General features: G+C 47.2%; 1 protein-coding gene across 4 annotated transcripts in view; it reads right to left on the reverse strand.

The window, feature by feature from the left end:
- Positions 1-19444, reverse strand: part of ZNF18 (zinc finger protein 18) — a 30004-nt gene that overhangs the window by 5401 nt on the left and 5159 nt on the right. For 3 of the 4 annotated variants that reach the window (XM_086686049.1, XM_086686050.1, XM_086686046.1), the window contains exons 2-6: positions 12464-12977; positions 10241-10430; positions 9761-9840; positions 2760-2844; positions 2059-2166 (exon numbers count right to left, since the gene is read on the reverse strand). In XM_086686049.1, the coding sequence (XP_086542175.1) occupies positions 2059-2166; positions 2760-2844; positions 9761-9840; positions 10241-10430; positions 12464-12853 (853 nt within the window). In that variant the 5' untranslated portion in view covers positions 12854-12977. Of the gene's footprint in view, positions 1-2058; positions 2167-2759; positions 2845-9760; positions 9841-10240; positions 10431-12463; positions 12978-13072; positions 17170-19444 lie in introns of those variants that run through there. The other variant, XM_086686048.1, reaches the window with a different exon arrangement.

The raw sequence follows: 19444 nt of genomic DNA on the forward strand, positions 1-19444 counted from the left end.
CTGCAACAACACTCTCGAGTATTTTCAAACTTTTTGGTCTGCTACCAACACTAAGAAATATGTTTAGGGGCGCCTGGGTGGCTCAGTCGGTTAAGCATCCAACTTCAGCACAGGTCATGATCTCATGGTCCGTGAGTTCGAGCCCCACGTCAGGCTCTGTGCTGACAGCTCAGAGACTGGAGCTTGCTTCGGATTCTGTGTCTCCCTCTCTCTCCGCCCCTGCCCTGTTCATGCCCTGTCTGTGTCTCAAAAATAAATAATAAAACATTTTTAAAATTAAAAAAAAAAAAAATATGTTTATATTGGGGCACCTGGGTGGCTCAGTCAGTTAAGTATCCAACTTCGGCTCAGGTCATGAGTCACTGTTTGTGGGTTTGAGCCCCACACCGGGCTCTGTACTGACAGCTCAGAACCTGGAGCCTGTTTCTGAGTCTGTGTCTCCCTCTCTCTCTGCCCCTCCCCAACTTGTGCTCTGTCTCTCTCTCTCTCTCTCTCTCTCTCTCCCCCTCTCAAAAATAAACAAACATTAACAAGGATTTTTAAATTAAAAAAAAGAAGTATGTTTATATTGAAATATGGAACATACACACATACTTAGAGCAAAAATTTCCTAAAATATTACCCACCCTGATATTTTCTGATATTCTCCATTCAATCTTATCACTTTGATAAGTTTTTTTAAATTCTGGATACAACCCACAACATGATTTCACACTACACTGAGAAACCTGCTCCAAAGGGATCCTTGTGAGAACAGTGTCAGGATAAACATATTGGTTAAAATTAAAATCGTACATTTCACATGAAGCTTGCGGTCTCTCAGTGTGTTAGTTGGCAAAGGGAAATAGTTGGATCCCACTGGAAAGGATCACTTTCCATACACTTCTCATCCCTGGTCCTTTTCTTCCTCCACAGTTCTGGGATCTTCTGTACATGGTGAGGTGTATGTTGGGGGGGGGCCGGGGGTGCGGGTACGTGCGGACGCGAGGCGTTACACCCGCAACGCTTTAAACAGAGTGCAGGTGGGGCGCCTGGGTGGCGCAGTCGGTTAAGCGTCCGACTTCAGCCAGGTCACGATCTCACGGCTCGTGAGTTCGAGCCCCGCGTCGGGCTCTGGGCTGATGGCTCAGAGCCTGGAGCCTGTTTCTGATTCTGTGTCTCCCTCTCTCTCTGCCCCTCCCCCGTTCATGCTCTGTCTCTCTCTGTCCCAAAAATAAATAAAAACGTTGAAAAAAAAAAATTTTAATAAACAGAGTGCAGGAAACAAAGGATGATGGCTGCACGACCACAGAAGAAGTTCACATATTTCCCCGCCTCCTGTCTTAGAATACGTGATTTACAGGAAGTGTTTGTTGTTGCTGCTGTTTCGAGGAAGTCAGGTGCCTGGAGATTAGTTAAATGTGTTTTTCTGTCAGTTTGTCTTATTCAGTCTTCACTTCACTGCAACAATTACGAAAACCAAAAGAGTCAGGAAGAGTGATTGCCTACTGCTGTTCCATAACCTTTCTAGAAAGGACGGGGCGCCTGGGTGGCGCAGTCGGTTAAGCGTCCGACTTCAGCCAGGTCACGATCTCGCGGTCCGTGAGTTCGAGCCCCGCGTCAGGCTCTGGGCTGATGGCTCAGAGCCTGGAGCCTGTTTCCCATTCTGTGTCTCCCTCTCTCTCTGCCCCTCCCCCGTTCATGCTCTGTCTCTCTCTATCCCAAAAATAAATAAACGTTGAAAAAAAAAAAATTTAAAAAAAAAAAAAAAAGAAAGGAATTCTATCTGTGTTGGTATCAGTCTGTACTAACCTTAACTTGCTCTGAGGAGGCAAGCAGTCACGGCAGACAAGCCCGAAGGCAGCGGGTCCGATGTGTGGTCTCTGCTCCACGATTAACGTATGTATGTTCCAGCAGCCTGTGCACCAGAGATGAGGAGACCCAACCTCGGGACTCACACTGGACTGACCAGATCGTGGCTAGTTACAGACAATGTCACAGACCTCAGGCCCTTGTAACCCCCTCCGATTTAACGACAGGAGGTCAGGAGGGGCTCGGCCCCAGTCAACGACCACTCACCTAGGCAGGTGGGCCTTGGGATCTTCTCACTAAGGTGAGGGTGCCGCCCGGCAGGCTCTTCCCCATACTCCGTTGGACCAGTCGGATCAGGCTTGGAACTGGAAATGCCTGGTACACAGAGGGACGACATGAAGCCCAGGTGAATGGGGAGAACTAGGGACCAGTCTGGGTCTGTCAAAGGCACAACCTGAGTGTGAAGAGGAAATAGGAAGGATCTGGGGACCACTTAAAAAACCTTCTCTTAGAAGGCTACTGGGAGCTTCTCAGACACCAGTACTCATGACGTGACCAGGATGTATGGTGAGGGTCACAAGGTGACCGAGAGGGCCTGCCTGCACACCAAGGCTCGCGTTTGGGCGAGCCGCTGCTTCTTGGCCCAGTGGGGCTTAGTGGCACAGAGCAGGGACTCAGACACACCGAGTTCCATCGTTAACTCCGCACTTACGAGGAACGTGACAGGAGCTGACGCTCATTCTCGTCATCCTTCACGCGGGAACACCATCCCCGACCTCGTACATTTAAGGAGTAACCACGCATGATGCAGCCGTGACAGTTCCGGGCACACACGCCCTGCTATCCCCAGTTCCCAGCCATGTCCCCGGTGCCCCCTTCCCCCGAAGAACTTCCATGGAAGCAGCTCTCTCTAACGGACACAGAAAATGTTTAACGTCTGCTCCCACCGGACCGGCCCACACCCTCACCTCCGGAGACCATCTTCCCGTAGGTCTCCAGCATGAGATCCCAGTAATGCTCCTTCTGGACGGACTCCAGGTGCCTCCACGGCTCCTAGAAAACATGCGATGACATGACTCCAACGCAGGTTTCTGAACCCAGCCTTCCCTCCCCTGTAGGAAAGTGGAGGAAAACACGCCTATGCCCTCGCCGCCTGGCCATCAGATGGTCTAAGGAATCACAGGAGGTAGTTCAAGGGAAGAGGCCAAGGGGAAAATGACAGTCTCCACGTCAGTATTTCTTGCCCTGGTTAGAAGACATCTAGATTTTAAGTGCTGGCTTTTCAGTTGCACATACTTAAGAGTCAAGAACACAGAGAGAAGGCAAAAGCTTCTTCTACCCTGTCCTTCTGTCTTTCTTTCTTTTTTTAAATATTTATTTTGACAGAGAGAGAGAGAAAGAGAGAGAGAGAGAACACAGGAGAAGCAGAGGGAGAGGGAGAGAGAGAATCCCAAACAGACTCTACACTGTCAGTGTGGAGCCCGATGAGGGGCTTGATCTCACCAATTGTGAGATCACGACCTGAGCTGAGATCACGAGTTGGATGCTGGGGGAGCCTGGGTGGCTGACTCAGTTAAGAAACTGACTTCAGCTCAGGTCACGGTCTTGTAGTTCGTGAGTTCGAGCCCCACACTGGGCTGTCTGCTGTCAGTGTGGAGCCCACTTTGGATCCTCGGTCTCCCTCTCTTTGTCCCTCTGCTGTTCACTCTCTCTCTCTCTCTGTCAAAAATAAAGATTAAAAAAAAAAAAGTTGGATGCTTCACCCACTGAGCCCTCAAGCACCCCTTATTTTTTTTTAACTCAATGCTTATAATAGAGGTCTTTGAACAGTCGGAATCTGATACTCCCAATATTTCATTAAAATCTGGAAATTCATGGGGCACCTGGGGGGCTCAGTCGGTTAAGCGTCTGAGTTCGGCTCAGATCACGATCTCGCGTTTCGTGGGTTCGAGCCCCGCGTCGGGCTCTGTGCTGACAGCTCAGGGCCTGGAGCCTGCCTCGGATTCTGTGTCTCCCTCTCTCTGCCCCACCCCTGTTCTCACTCTGTCTGTCTCTCTCTCTCAAAAATAAACATTAAAAAAATGTCTTAAAACTCTGGAAATTCAAGAGGGAAAAGGAATTAAAAGGGAATTTGTTAGAAAACCACACGCGAGTCAGCAAAAAGGTGGGAAGCGACCACAAGGAAGTCGGACGCATCCTAGTCTCTCTGAAACAGATCAGCGGATTCAGACCAGAGCCGGAGGGCTGCCTCCGTGCACACGTGGAGCCTCCCCAACAGTTCTGAGTTTACAGCCTAACGTTAGATCGGTTTTCCTCCCACTCAGTGGAAAACCGATGGGTTCTCTGGAGCAAGGTGTGCCTCAATTGTCCCCCAAAACATGCCCTTCTTCTCCTGTGAAACTGGAGGCTAGAGCCTCAAACCTGGCAACGCTGCCCAGCTGGAGTCCACGTCTGTGGATTCAAATCCCCATCTCCCCGCCGAAGAGCGGAGCACTGGAGACCCAGTCTGGACGGCAGAGTGATCAACAGCCCAGTCCCGGCTGTAAACTCTACCTGTGTGACTCAACCGGGCCGGGTTTTTGAGTCCCGGCCCTGCCACTTCTACCTGCGTGACCCTCAGCAAGAGACACCACCTTTCTGAGCCTCTGTTCTCACTTGGTGGTGGGATAACACTCACACCCTGATTGACAGAAATAACGCAGGCATCCCCTGTCTTCACGGCACGCTCTAGTTTTCAGTCCTGGCATTCACCGGCCTAGCGAACACGTAGGCGTTCGGAGATGCACGCACACAGGTGTTTGGCTAAGAGCTGCCCCCGTTAGCACGTGAGCTCCAGTGTGTACTTTGTCAGGCCCCGAGACGATGCCCAGGACAGAGCAGGCTCTCGGTGCATGCTGTCTGGGGGAAATAAAGCCCTCGGCAAATAACTCCTCGGAAATCACGCCTGTAGTAGTGTTATTCTATGTGCGGCCTACGGGACACCCGGTCTCCCACGCTCACCAGGGTTTGCAGAGAAAATGAAGGGATGCTGTACTCTTTCAGGAACCCCAAAGTTGATAACCACCCACTATTATGAATAGCCAGGCTACAGGGAGCAAACATGAGGAGGGCGAATAAGAAAATGAGATACTCTCAGGGCACGAGGTATGCTCAGGGAAGCCATTCTCAGTCCTAGGTCAAGTCTGCCTAACAGCATATCAAAGGGAAGCAGAAAGGTCTGAAAAAGCATGATTTACCCAAAAGTCTGCAATTAGCAGATACTAAGCAAAAATTTTAAAAAGAAAACACGGGGTTGGATTTTTTTTAGGATAAAAATGCAAAAAGTGACTTAAATGTATTTCACTATATACTTAAGCATTAACTATAACCACATTTTTTATTTTAATTTTAATTCAAAATTTTCTACTTTGGGGGCGCCTGGGTGGCTCAGTCAGTTGAGCGTCCAACTCCTGATTTCGGCTCAGGTCAGGATCTCACGGTTCGTGAGATCGAGCCCCACATCGGACTCCATGCTGACAGAGCGGAGCCTGTTTGGGGTTCTCTCTCTCTCCCTCTATGCCCGTCCCCCGTGTGCTCTCTCTCTCTCAAAATAAATAACCTTTAAAAGATAAAATAAAATGTTCAGTTTTGAAAGGAGCTCGTAGAACTGTGAGCTTATTGTGTTAATCTGTGAATGAAGCTACCTTCACAACCTCCGGAGAAGAACAGGTTTGAGCAAACACTGCTGAATAGGGGACCCCTCACGCTTCACGTGAATCTGATGCAAAACTATGGAATCTGATGCAAAACTACCCTTGATTTTGTGTGGAGACAGCGCCACCTTGTGGGTTTGTGAGACGCTGCCACAGCTGACCCGCACACAGGTCCCCCTGCACTGTGTTCCTCTCCCGAAATCTGAAGACGCAGGAATGTGAGTAAAAGCATCCCCGAGTCTGCGTGAGGCTCTAACTCACTCCTGGTTTCTAACGATGAAACTGCGTGGGGATGCTACCTCATTATTCTGGCATTATTCACGAGGCTCCTAACCTATAGAGGAGATTCGAGGGAGTGATTACATCTATTGCGAGATCCCCTGCACGTAACAAAGCGTCCACTAAGTATCAAGCCCCTTCTGGAGGTGCACATGGCCCTTGTTATAGTTGGGAGCAGGGATGCTGGAAGCGGTTAAGAATGACTTTTGTTTGTCTGGATCGAGGGGCTGTTAATCAGTTATCTGCTAAATACAGGGAAATGCACACAGAGGCATGGCTCATGCCAGTGAACGTTTTTTTTAGTCATTTGATTCGAGCTATCCAGAACAAGTCACGGTCAATGTTGCTACGTAATGTTTCGTTAATGCTTAATTCTACCAGCTAAAAGATGTTCATAAATTGTACAGACCTCTCATAGGAACACTCTGTACTTACTACAGAAGCAACAGTAATCCTCACGTCTGCTTGAAATATTTCACAGAATACCCAAATCTTTTGCACTACAAAACCTAACAATTTGGTTTCTAGGTACCTTGAAAGTGGGAAGACAGGTACTCCTGAGTCACTAAAAAGGTCTGTCCCTCTCCTGCCCTCTCCTATCCCTCTCCCAGGGTGAACTGTGAAGTTCGTATTCTGGTTTCTACATCCCTGAGCCTGGAAATCTGAAGCTCCCATCGGGCTTGGGCAGCACATCACCACCACCTACTGGCCTCCCTGCCCTTACCTTCTCTAGAGAACCGCAGAGTTCCCCGAAGGCTTGAAACAACGCTTCGATCAAGGAGTACAGGTTCCAGAAAAACTTTATCTTTTAAATAATTTTGTAGTGTTTTTTAAATTTTTTTTAATCTTTATTTAAAATTTGAGAGAGAGACAGACAGGCAGTGTGATTAGGAGAGGGGCGGTTAGAGATGGGGACAGAATCCAAAGCAGGCTCCAGGCTCCGAGCTGTCGGCACAGAGGGCTCCAGGCACAGCACCCGTGAAACCGCGAGATCATGACCTGAGCCGAAGTCAGACACTTAACCGACTGAGCCACCAAGGTGCCCCCAGAAAAACTTTATTTTTATCAAATGCAACTTTTCAGAATTGTTAACTACATACTCAAAATAAACCTGTTCCCCAAGTTGTTTCGGATAGAGTAACAGAGACCAGATTTACTTTCCCTCCTGAAACAACTGGAAAAGGAGACAAAATATAGGAAACAACGGTTTGGGGACACCGCCTGTCAGGCGGAGCAGAGCAGAGCTCCCTGAAAGTGAGGAGACAAATCAGGTGAGCCCTGCACTGGCTGAACGCACCACCTGGAGACAACAGCCCGGAAGCACAGGCAGGGGGGCCAGGCTGAGTCAGGCGGCCCCCTCCCCCTAGAGTTGGCGGAAGTTGCTCAGGGTCTGGGAAGGCGAAGGCAGCCAGAGTGGGGAGCTGAACGGAGAGAAGGCTCCGGAGATCTCCAGGGGGTCCCCCTCGGGTCTGGGAAGGAGCCTCCAGGAGAAGCAGAGCAAACAGAGCTGGCGGTAGGTACTTCCTTCCAGCCAGAGTGGAAAACCTCATACATCAAGCAGCATCAGGTACGATACACAGAAGGGTCTTGCCTCGGTGGTGGGAGACATTAGCCCAGACTAAAGACTTCTCTGGTGCCATAAAGCTACGTCCAAGCAACTCAGTCACATCCCAGAGCAAAGCTCTAGAACATTTACAGGGGGGCACCTGGGTGCTTCAGTTGGTTAAGCATCCAACTCTTGACTCGGCTCAGGTCATGATCTCACGGTTCGTGGGTTCGAGCCCCAAGTCAAGCTCCACGCTGATAGTACAGAGCCTGTTTGGGATTCTGTCTCCCTCTGCCCCTCTCCTCTGCTCATGCACTCTCTCTCTTTCAAAATAAATAAATGGGGCACCTGGGTGACTCAGTCAGTTAAGTGTCCAACTCTTGATTTGGCTCAGGTCATGATCTTACAGTTCATGAGTTCGAGGCCCAAATCTGGATCTGTGCTGATTGTGTGGAGCCTGCTTGGGACTCTCTCTCTCCCCCTCTCTCTGCCCCTCCCTCACTCGTGCACATGCTTGCTCTCTCTTGCGCTCAAAAATCAATAAATAAATATTTTAAAAAATAAAAAGGGGTGCGCCTGGATGGTTCAGTTGGTTGAGGGTCCAACTTTGACCCAGGTCATGATCTCACAGTTTGTGGGTCTGAGCCCTGCATCAGGCTCTGTGTTGACAGCTTAGAGCCTGGAGCCTGCTTCAGATTTTGTGTCTCCCTTTCGCTCTGCCCCTTCCCTGCTCACACTCTGTCTGTCTCTCTCAAAAATAAACATTAAAAAAAATTTTAGTAAAAATAAAATAAACAAACATTAAAAAAAAAAAAAAAAGAACTTTTATAGGAATGCCAAAATACTCGGCACCCAACAAAGTAAAATTCACGTCTGACATCCAATCAAAGGTTGCTGGGCATGGTAAGTAGCAGGAAAACACCTCACAATGAGATAAATCAATCCATCAAAACTGACTCAGAAATGACACAGGTGATAGATTAGCAGACAAGGACATTAAAATAGACATCATAGGGGTGCCTGGGTGGCTCAGTCGGTTAAGTGTCCGACTTCAGCTCAGGTCGTGATCTCACGGTTCGTGAGTTCGAGCCCCGCATCGGGCTCTGTGCTGACAGCCTGGGGCCTGGAGCCTGCTTCAGATTCTGTGACTCCCTCTCTCTCTGCCCCTCCCCCACTCACACTCTGTCTCTGTCTCTCTCAAAAATAAATAAAACGTTAAAAAAAACTTTTTTTAAACAGACATTATAGCCATATTCCGTACAGTCAAGAAAATGTAGGAACAACAGAACATGTTAAGTACAGATGTGAAAAATATAATGAAGCTCCAATTCAAACTTCTAGAGATGAAAAAGACATTTGAGATGAAAAATACACTGGATGGGATTAACAACAGATCAGACAAAGCAGAAGAGAAGATTACTGAACTTGAAGACACATGAACAGGGAGTATCCAAAATGAAACAGAGATTTTTTTTTTTAATAGAGACACAAAGCATCAATAAAGCTCTGGGACAACCTGGAGAGCTCTAATGAACATACACACGTTATCCTCACACAGAGACCACGTGGGGGTTATTCTCAAAATCCACAAAGAAGTGGAGAAGGAAGGGAGACAGAAGATGGTCGAAGAGATACTGGTCAAGATTTTCCAAATTTGATGAAAACTATAAACCCACAGATCCAAGAACCCCACACGAAGAAAATGAGTCCTAGGCCATCCATCGTAGTCAAACCATTAAAAACCACTGAGAAAATATCAAAAGAAGCAAGAAAAATATATTACACGCAGAAGAACGAAGTTAAGAGTACAGATGACATGACTCCATTTCACACCCAATTCTAGAAAATGCAAGCTAATGTATGGTGACAGAAAGCAGCTCAGTGGCAGCCTTGGGATCTCAGCACTGGGGGTGGTGGGGGGCAGGTGGGAGGGGTCACAAAGGGGCAAAAGGAAACCGTGGGCGTAACAGGGATGTTTATCAACCTGATTGTGAACATGGTTTCACACGTGTGTATAGGTGTCAAGAAACTTACCAAACCATATGCTTGAAATGTGTGCGGTTTACTGTTTGTCCACTACACCTCCCTAAAGCTGGGGGAGGTCGCCTGGCCCACGTGACCCGTAACCATTCAAACTCTTAAACTGACTCCGTGGGGGAGGCCGAGACCAGGAAATAGAGTCTTTTCTCTGCACGACCCCAAGAGCAGTAGCAGGACAAACCAGAGGGAAGCTTCACAGCCACTTCCTCCAGGAAGAACGGGTCCAGATTCCGTTATCAAGGTGACGATCACCCAGCCTTCTGCCTCAAGAGAAATACTGGGACTCGGGCTTCATTCCACGTGCCTGTTGTTGCCCTCGCTAGCCGTCCTCTCTCCTTCTGACAGCACGTCCCCTTTCCACGCTCCCGCTGGAGCCCCGGCGGGGGGAAGACAAGCAGGGAAGCCGGCTCACCTGAGGTGCTGCTTGGAGCACGGAGGCTGTGAAGTCCTGGTCTCCGACGAGCCTTTCGTCCAGGGCGGCAGCGGCCAGCGCTGAAGCGAGGAACAGAAAGTTGGAAGGCTCTAGATGTCGTCGCAAACCACTCCCCGGAGGGCACCGATGCGATCGGTCGGTACACGTCAGAAGTGATGCCCGTCCCTCCCTCGCCAACCAGCCCCAGCTCGCTCCAACCTTCCCAACAGTCTCGTCCACAGTTTCCTCCTCCTTCCTCAGAACCAAAATTCACGTGGTCTGGCCCAGCCATAGAGGAGATTCACGGACCAGAGCTCCCCCTCAGAGGGATTCAGTTAAGTCCACTCCGTTTGCAGACTTTCCAGAGATACCCTGATCCGAGCAGCATATCATTTTCCACTCGGTCTTAGGCCCACTAACCACGGCCCGCAGATTTCCCCGAGAACTCACCACATGCCACCGCGAGGAAGCGCCCCTCACCTAATTCTTGCTCCACGTCAGACTCCTCTTTCACAGCACGGCTCGGCGGCTCCCCAGGCCTGGAGGGGGAGGCCCGAGGTCCCAGCTCCTGAGACGCCATTTCAAGATGGCGCCCCGCTCCCCCCACGCGGCAGCTTGCGGAGTCCGTCTTCTCCGATAGGATTTCTTGTCCCAGAACTTGGATGCTGATCTAGAGACCACACAGAATTAGTTACTGAAGGATCCAGAATGAGGGGTTCTGAAAGAAACACAGCTAATGCTCCATAACAGACCACAGGGCGGTCCTCGGGGACATGGAACAGGGAAAGAGGCACAGGAGCTTTTCCGTCTAGACCAGCAGGAAGCTGTGAGGAAAACGACCTGAGGGGAGGCCGAAAGCCGACGCCTGAATCAGGCGTGGGAGGTCTTCAAGGCACGCCATGGAGGGGCGCCTGGGTGGCTCAGTCAGCTAAGCGTCGGACTTCAGCTCAGGTCATGATCTCACAGTCTGTGAGTTCGAGCCCTGCATCGGGCTCTGTGCTGATGCCTCGGAGCCTGGAGCCTGCTTTGGATTCTGTGTCTCCCTGTTTCTCTGCTCCTCCCCTGCTTGCACTCTGTCTCTCTCTGTCTCAAAAATAAATAAACATTAAAAAAAATTAAGAAAAAATAAAGGGAAAGTTCGTTGACAATGTGTTTCTACTGGATAGTCTCCACCAGTGAAAACTCAGGTATCCTTTGTACAACTTCCCGGACACTTGAGTCTAAAGATGGACAGAGACGGGGCGCCTGGGTGGTGCAGTCGGTTAAGCGTCCGACTTCAGCCAGGTCAGGATCTCGTGGTCCGTGAGTTCGAGCCCCGCGAGTTCGAGCCCCGCGTCGGGCTCTGGGCTGATGGCTCAGAGCCTGGAGCCTGTTTCCGATTCTGTGTCTCCCTCTCTCTCTGCCCCTCCCCCGTTCATGCTCTGTCTCTCTCTGTCCCAAAAATAAACAAACGTTGAAAAAAAAATTAAAAAAAAAAAAATAAAGATGGACAGAGACAAGAGGCTTTGGCCTCTGTTTGTAATGGTCAGAGTCCCAGGGAGCCTTAGAATTAGGGGAGACACGGGGACACACTGGGGCGATATAATAAGAAACACGGATTTCGTCTCTGTCCCAGGTTCCTGGCACAGAGTTGCTAAAACCCTTGGAATTGCCCTAAAGGAAGGGAGTGACAGGAGCAATTCTGTTATTCATGATGAGCCCCTTTCAATCACGTCTGAGTTGAGGCTAAGCAGGGGACGCTTGGTGGGCCCCCAGAGAGCTTCAGGACGGAGGCTGGTCATCAGAGATGCCTACCGGGTGATCAGAGGATTGACCTCACAGCCCCAACCCTCAACCTCTGAGGAAGGGAGAGGGGCCGGAGATTTTCAGTCACCAATGGCCAATGACTAATCTCTCATGCCTAAATAACGAAGCCTCCATCAAGCTCCCCAAATGATGGGGTCTGGGGAGCCTCTAAGCTGGTGAACACGCAGAAGTACCGGGCGCACGGCATGCCGGGAGAGGCCACGGAAGCCCCACGCCATCCCCATGGCCTCCTGCTGCTGCTCCTGAATCACGCTCCTTATCATAAACCAGCAAGTGTAAGTCGTGCTTTTGCGAGTTCCGGGAGTCATTCCCTGTCCAACCTGGGGAGGGCGTTGTGGGAACCAGCAAATATACAGCCAGTCGGTCTTAAGGACAGTTGGCCTGTGTGACCTGTGACTGGTGTCCAAGATAAGAGCATTCTCGTCAGACTGACCCTTATCCCCCTGGGTCTGCCAACCCCAGAATGTTAGTGTCGGGTTTGAACTGACTTGTAAGACACCGGGCCGGTATCAGAAAGTTGGAGAATAGGGGTGCCTGGGTGGCTCAGTCGGTTAAGCATCCGACTTCGGCTCAGGCCATGATCTCACAGCTCGTGGGTTCCAGCCCCGCGTCGGGCTCTGTGCTGACAGCTCAGAGCCTGGAACCTGCTTTGGACTCTGTGTCTCCGTTTCTCTCTGCCCCTCCCCTGCTCACACTCTGTCTCTCTCTCTCTCTCTCTCTCTCTCTCTCAAAAATAAATAAAACATTAAAGAAAAGAAAAGAGAAGAGAAGAAAGTTGGAGAACTGGTCGTTAGTGTGGAAAACCACACATGCTGAGAGTCAGAAAAAAAGACTAGACGCCTCGTGAGACCCCAAGGGAGCCCTGTGCCTCGCTGGCGGATTACCCCCTCTGCTTACCCACCGCCACAGTCTCTGGGGGTCTCCCTTCAAGCTCTCCACGAGGGTCACCGCCTCCTCGCCGCTGCCCGGACACTGGGTCCGCACCCACGTCTGGATCTCCCCGGGCAGGATGGTCAGGAACTGCTCCAGCATGAGGATCTCCAGGATCTGCTCCTTCGTGTGAACCTCTGGCTGCAGCCACTGGAAACAGAGCTTCCGAAGCTGTCTCAGGGTCTCGTGGGGCCCAGACGTCACCTGGTAACGAAACTGCCTGAAGAGCTGGCGGGCGGTCTCAGGGTTACAGAGCTCCCCTCGAGGAGCAGCGTCCGGTCCGCAGAACGGGGAGTCCTCGGCCTTCGCCAGCTGCGGCAGCAGGGCCAGGGCCTGCCCCAGGTCGACAGGCATCATCTGGCTCGGCGGGTCCCTTTGGGTGAAGGGTTTCCCAGAGGGGGCTGTCTCGGGTGGGGGGGGGGGGGACCAAGTCTTCACCGAGGCTCTCACAGGGACACTAGAGAGGGAGAGAGAGCCGGTGCTGCACAGAGAAGGACACAGTATCAGTGAGAACGAATTCACAGGCCCTACCTGAGAAGCAACGGCTCCACTACTCTCCTCTGAAAGATTACAAACCGGAAGCCGCCAAGCAAGTCGCTTACTACCGTGTCTAAACTGGCATCGTCACCCAGACCGTCTTACGACATTCTCTCTTGGGCTTCAAAGGGCCAGACCCAGTAGAAGGATGAAATGCATCACGTGAAGCATTTTCACCCTGGTTTTCCACGCGAACGGCTCTTCCACACGACACTTCCTTAACTGCCCCCGCGAGCGTGCAGACTAAACGGTAAAGCTGAACAAAGACGTCATCAACACCCTAGAAGGGGTGATGCTGAAACAACCTGATGCTTCCATAAGGAATAAGGGGTGAAAGAGGACAAATTAATTCTTCCCCAACAGGTGCAACGAAATTTCCAGGTGACCTCTTCTGAGGGCAGTGTTGGAAACAAGACTGTGTGGGAATCGATGAAAAACCTGTCCCAAATGAAATGCTCAACTCCGGGGTTAGAGAAGGCTTAGAACCAACAGTGACTACCCCAAAAACACTCCTCTGGCCTTGAACTAAGTGAGCACTATTTTATGGCAACTGGCCTAAAAATCTGGAAGACAGTGGCTAAGCTGGTGGAAAAAGGAATGTTAAATGACAAAGGTAGTATTTAGAAATGCTTAAAGGATCAGTTTATTTAACTATTTCTGGTTAACTGTCTTGCATAGGATCCTAATGTTGGATTATTGGGCCAATCCTTAAATGTTATAAAAGCGCTGTAGGCCATCATTCCTCCAAAACACTAATTGGAACCATAAAAGCAAACAGACACACCCAATCAGTTAATCTGTCTGGCTTAATTAGAGATCGGTAGAATACTCCAGCTTTTCATAGCTGCCTTTTTCTTGTGGTACAGGAAGGAATGTCTTCATGCCTAGCACTTCAAACAACTCATCCTGTATCAGAAAATCATTTAAAAACTATAAATAAACAAAACATAAAGTAAAATAAAAAATAAAACGTTTCAAGCAAAAAAAGGAAAGGGTGAGGGGCACCGCGTGGCTCAGTTAAGTGCCCCGCTCTTGATTTCGGCTCAGGTCATGATCTCATGGCTTGTGCGTATGAGCCCCGCATTGGGCGCTGCACTGACAGTGGGGAACCTGCTTGGGATTCTCTGTCTCCTTCCCTCTTTGCCCCTCCCCACTCATGTTCTCGCTCTCTCTCTCAAAAAGAAACATTTAAAAAAAAAAGGGAAAGAAGTAAAAAGGACTAAAGGATTAATCCAGGGGCACCTGGGTGGCTCAGTCAGTTAGGCATCCAACTTCAGCTCAGGTCATGATCTCACGGCTCGTGAGTTCAAGCCCACGTCGGGCTCTGTGCTGACAGCTTGGAGCTTGGAACCCGCTTCAGATTCTGTGTCTCCCTCTCTCTCTGCCCCTCCCCTGCTCATGCTCTGTCTCTCTCTTTCTCTCTCAAAAACAAATAAAAATTTTTTTAAAATTTTAATAAAGGATTAACCCAATATTACAGGTTTCATATGTGGACCTCATTGCACTTATTTTTTGGTTCAACAAGAAACCCACATATTTCGTTCACTTATTCAAACAGAAGCCAGGGTGCCATGCTGATGATGTGCTCAGTACAGACGTGTTTGAACACTTCTGTTTCTGGCCATAGCAGAGTACCTGGTAGTAAGACCAGCCCACCCACTGTCAACAACTACAGAACTACAGAAAATGTTTAGGGCAATTGTTTTCCTGCACTAGACAACTGGCAGACAAGAATGAGGTCCCCGAGAGAAGAAAACCTCATGGGGAAGAGGCCCATGATCATCCTGGCTGACCGCATGGCGACAATTTCCCAACAATGGTGCAGGAAGCTGGAGCTCAAGCGGAGTTCGGTGGTCTCAACAAACTGAGGAGGGAGAGATCAGAACTTGGAGCCGCTTTAGTGTCTGGAATCTGAACAACAGATCAGTGGAAAGAATGGAGCTATGGCAGGGAGAGGGGTGGTCATGAAGAAGTCTGTGTGGGGTTTTCCTGTGAGCCCTTGGCCAAGGGTTGGACTGCACAGGGGCAGGGTGAAGTTATGCAAAGTTTAACAGACAGCAGATGCTACAGGGTTAAGAGCAAAAGAGATACAAAATAAATGCCAATCAGGAATGAGAGATATTTGAGTTTGTGGCCATTAAGAATGGAGAGACCTCGTTAATACCCAAAGCATCCTGAGATACCAGAAAGGCCGCGTGTTAGGATTGTTAGGAGTAAATACAATGCCCTAGAGTAAGATCTACTCTAAACTGGCCCTAAAAGAGCCTAAAGCCAAGCATCAACAAGATCCACAGAGGAAATGCAGCCTCCTGGTCTGGCCTAATCAAGTTAGAACGCCTCAGGATACACTCTGGCCTTTCCAGAGAGATCTGTCCTAACAAGGCATAAAACCAAGCTAACTCAAGTCAAAGGTGATCAATGAGTAACTCAACTGCCTGCCAGACCAAAACTCAATACTCCTCAGAGGAAGATCACAGAATCCTACAATGTGCCACCCGCAATATTCGAGATGTAACCCCAAATTATTAGACATTTAAAAACATGATAATGTGACTCAAAGTCATGGAAAAAAAAACAGGAGAAACCAACCCAAAGATGGCCCAAGGACTGCAAGAAAAATATAGCCATAATGAAAGAAGACATAGGGACATTCCACAGAGAAATTGAAATTATAACAAAGAACCAAATCCAAATTCTAGGAAAAGAATTATCAACCCAGATTTCCACTCCAGTAAAAACATCTTTCAAAAATAAGAATAGAAAGATATCTGCTTTTGGAATGTGTTCAAATTCAAGCAACCATCAACTAAACAGAGACTGTTATAAATGTGATATACAAGCCCAACAGTTAACACAAATCAAAAACCTATAATAGGTACACAAAAAATAAAGAGAAAGGAATCCAAACATAACACTAAAGAAACCCATCAAACCACAAGTGAAGAGAGCAAGAGAAGACAGCAACAGAGAACTACAAAAATAACAAGAAAACAGTTAAAACAGCGATAAATATGTAATTATAACAATTACTTTAAATGGTCTAAGTGCTCCAAATCAAGATACAGAGTAACTGAATGAATAAAAAAAAACAACAACAAAAAAAAAACCAACACTCATCTATCTGCTGCCTGTAATAGACTCACTTCAGACCTAAAGACTCGTACAGATTGAAAGTGAAGGGATGGAAAAACATATACCATGCAAATAGAAGTGGAAGGGGATAAAAAAGCCAGAGTAGCAATACTATATCAGACAAAACAGACTTTAAAACAAAGACTATAAACAAGAGACAAAGAAGGACACCATATAATACGGGGATCAATCTAACAAGAAGATATAACAATTGCAAATATTTATGCGACCAACATAAAAGCACCTAAATACATAAAGCAAATATTAAAAGAAACAAAGGAAGAAACTGGTGGTCATACCATAATAATAGGGGAACTTAACACCCTACTTACATCAACGGATAGATCATCCAGACATAAAATCAACAAAGAAACTGGCTTTAAACCACACAGTAGGCCAGATGGAACTAAGAGATATATACAGAACATTCCATTCAAAAACAGCAGGATACATTATTTCCAAGTGCACTTGGAACATTCTCCAAGGCATCACATGTTAGGCCACAAAACAAGTCTCAGTAAATTTAAAAAGACTAAAGTATATCCTGCATCCTCTCTAACCACAACTAGAAATCAATCTGGAGAGAACACAAACACATGGAGGCTAAACAACATGCTATCTAACAGTGAAGAGGTCAACCAAGACGTCAAAGAGGAAATCGAAAAATACGTGGAGACAAATGAAAACAACCTAAAATCTTTGGGATGCAACAAAAGCAGTTCTAAGAGGGAAGTTATAGCCATATCGGCCTGCCTTCAGAAGGAAAATCTTAAACAACCTAAACTTACACCTAAAGGAGCTAGAAAAAGAAGAACAAACAAAACCCAAAACGAGTAGAAGGGAGGAAACACATTAAACCTTGGTTTGCGAGCATAATTCATTCTGGAAACATGCTTGTAACCCAAAGCACTTGTATATCAAAGTGAATTTCAGGGGTGCCTGGGTGGTGCAGTCGGTTAAGCGTCCGACTTCAGCCAGGTCACGATCTCGCGGTCTGGGAGTTCGAGCCCGCGTCAGGCTCTGGGCTGATGGCTCAAAGCCTGGAGCCTGTTTCCGATTCTGTGTCTCCCTCTCTCTCTGCCCCTCCCCCGTTCATGCTCTGTCTCTCTGTCCGAAAAATAAATAAACGTTGAAAAAAAAAATTTTTTTTTTAAAAATTCTTGAATTTCAAGAACCACCAGCTCACTTGTGATCATGTGACATTGAGCATCACATACTACTCATATTGCAAGACATCGCTCGTTTATCAAGTAAGATTTTTAGAAATGTTTGCTCATCTTGAGGAACACTCACAAAACAAGTTACTTGCGATCCAAGGTCTTACTATAATAAAGAGTAGAGCAGAAATAAAAATAGAAACTAAAAAGCATAGAAAAAGATCAATGAAACCAGGAGCTGGTCCTTTGAAAAGATCAACAAAATGGATAAATCTTTAGCCAGACTCATCAAAAAAGGAAGAGAGAGGTGATTCAAATAAACAAAATCAGAAATGAAAGGGGCACCTGGGTGGCTCAGTTGGTTGAGCATCCGACTTCAGCTCAGGTCATGATCTCACAGTTCATGGGTTCGAGCCCCACGTTGGGCTCTGTGCGGACAGCTCTGAGTCTGGAGCCTGCTTTGGATTCTGTGTCTCCCTGTCTCTCTCTGCCCCTCCCCAGCTTGCACTCTGTCTCTCCCTCTCTCAAAAATAAATAAACATTTTAAAATTTTTTTTTAAAAATTAAAGAAAAATAACCACAGAAATACAAAGGATTATAAAAGAGTATGATGAAAAATTATATACCACCAAATTAAACAATCTAGAAAAAAATGGATAAGTTCCTAGAAGCATGCAATCTTCCAAAACTGAATTAGGAATGGAAAATTTGAATGAAACAACTGCTAGTAACAAAACTGAATAACTAACCAATACTTTTAACAAACAAAAGTCCAGGACCAAATGGCTTCACAGGTGAACTCGACCAAATATTTAAAGAAGGGTTGATATCTATTGTTCTCAAACTATTCCAAAACAGAAGAGGAAGGAAAACTTTCAAATTCATTCTACAAGACGAGCATTATCTTAACACCAAAATCAGACAGAGACACTACAAAAAAAAGAAAACTACAGGCCAATATTTCTGGTGAACATAGATGCAAAAAATCTCAACAAAACATCTGCAAACCAAGTTCAACAATACACTAAAAAAAAAAAAAAAAAAAAACCTCGGGGCGCCTGGGTGGCGCAGTCGGTTAAGCGTCCGACTTCAGCCAGGTCACGATCTCGCAGTCCGGGAGTTCGAGCCCTGCGTCAGGCTCTGGGCTGATGGCTCAGAGCCTGGAGCCTGTTTCCGATTCTGTGTCTCCCTCTCTCTCTGCCCCTCCCCTGTTCATGCTCTGTCTCCCTCTGTCCCAAAAATAAATAAATGTTGAAAAAAAAAAAATTAAAAAAAAAAAAAAAAAAAAACCTCGATGAATTGGTTCAATATTCGCAAATCAATGTAATACATCCCATTAACAAGAAAAAGAATAAAAACTATATGATCATTTCAACAAATGCCAAAAAAGCATTTGACAAAATACATCCATTCATGATAAAAGCTCTCAACAAAGTGGATTTAGAGAGAACATACCTTAAAATAAAAAGGCCATACATGAAAAACCTGCAGCTAACATCGTACTCAGTAGTGAAAACCTGAAAGCTTTTGCTCTATGATCAGAAACAAAACAAGGATGTTCACTCACCACTTTTATTCAACATAGTATTGGAAGTCTGAGCTGTAGCAATCAGACAAGAAAAAGGAATAAAAGGCATCCAAACTGGTAAGGAAGAAGTCACTATTTGCAAATAATATAGTATATATAGAAAACCCTAAAGCTTGCATGAAAAACTATTAGAACTGAAAAATGAATTCAGTAAAGCTACAGAATCCAAAATTAGCATACAGAAATCTGTTGTGTTCCTGTGCACTAATAATGAAGTAACAGAAAGAGAAATTAAGGAAACAATCCCATTTATAACTTCACGTAAAGGAATATAATACTGGGGCACCCGGGTGGCTCAGTCAGTTAAGCGTCCATCCGTCTTTGGCTCAGGTCATGATCTCACGGTTCGTGAGCTGTGCTGACACCTTGGATCCTGGAGCCTGCTTCGGATTCTGTGTCCCCCTCTCTCTCTCTGCTCCTCCCCCACGCTCAGTCATGTGTGTGCGCACACGCTCTCTCTCTCTCTCAAAAATAAGTAAACATTTTCTTAAATTTTTTAAAAAAGAATACCTAGGAATAAATTTAACAAAGACA

The sequence above is a fragment of the Puma concolor genome, chromosome E1 (assembly GCF_028749965.1).
Source record: "Puma concolor isolate L17-30 chromosome E1, mPumCon1.1.hap2, whole genome shotgun sequence".
Lineage (NCBI taxonomy): Eukaryota > Metazoa > Chordata > Mammalia > Carnivora > Felidae > Puma > Puma concolor.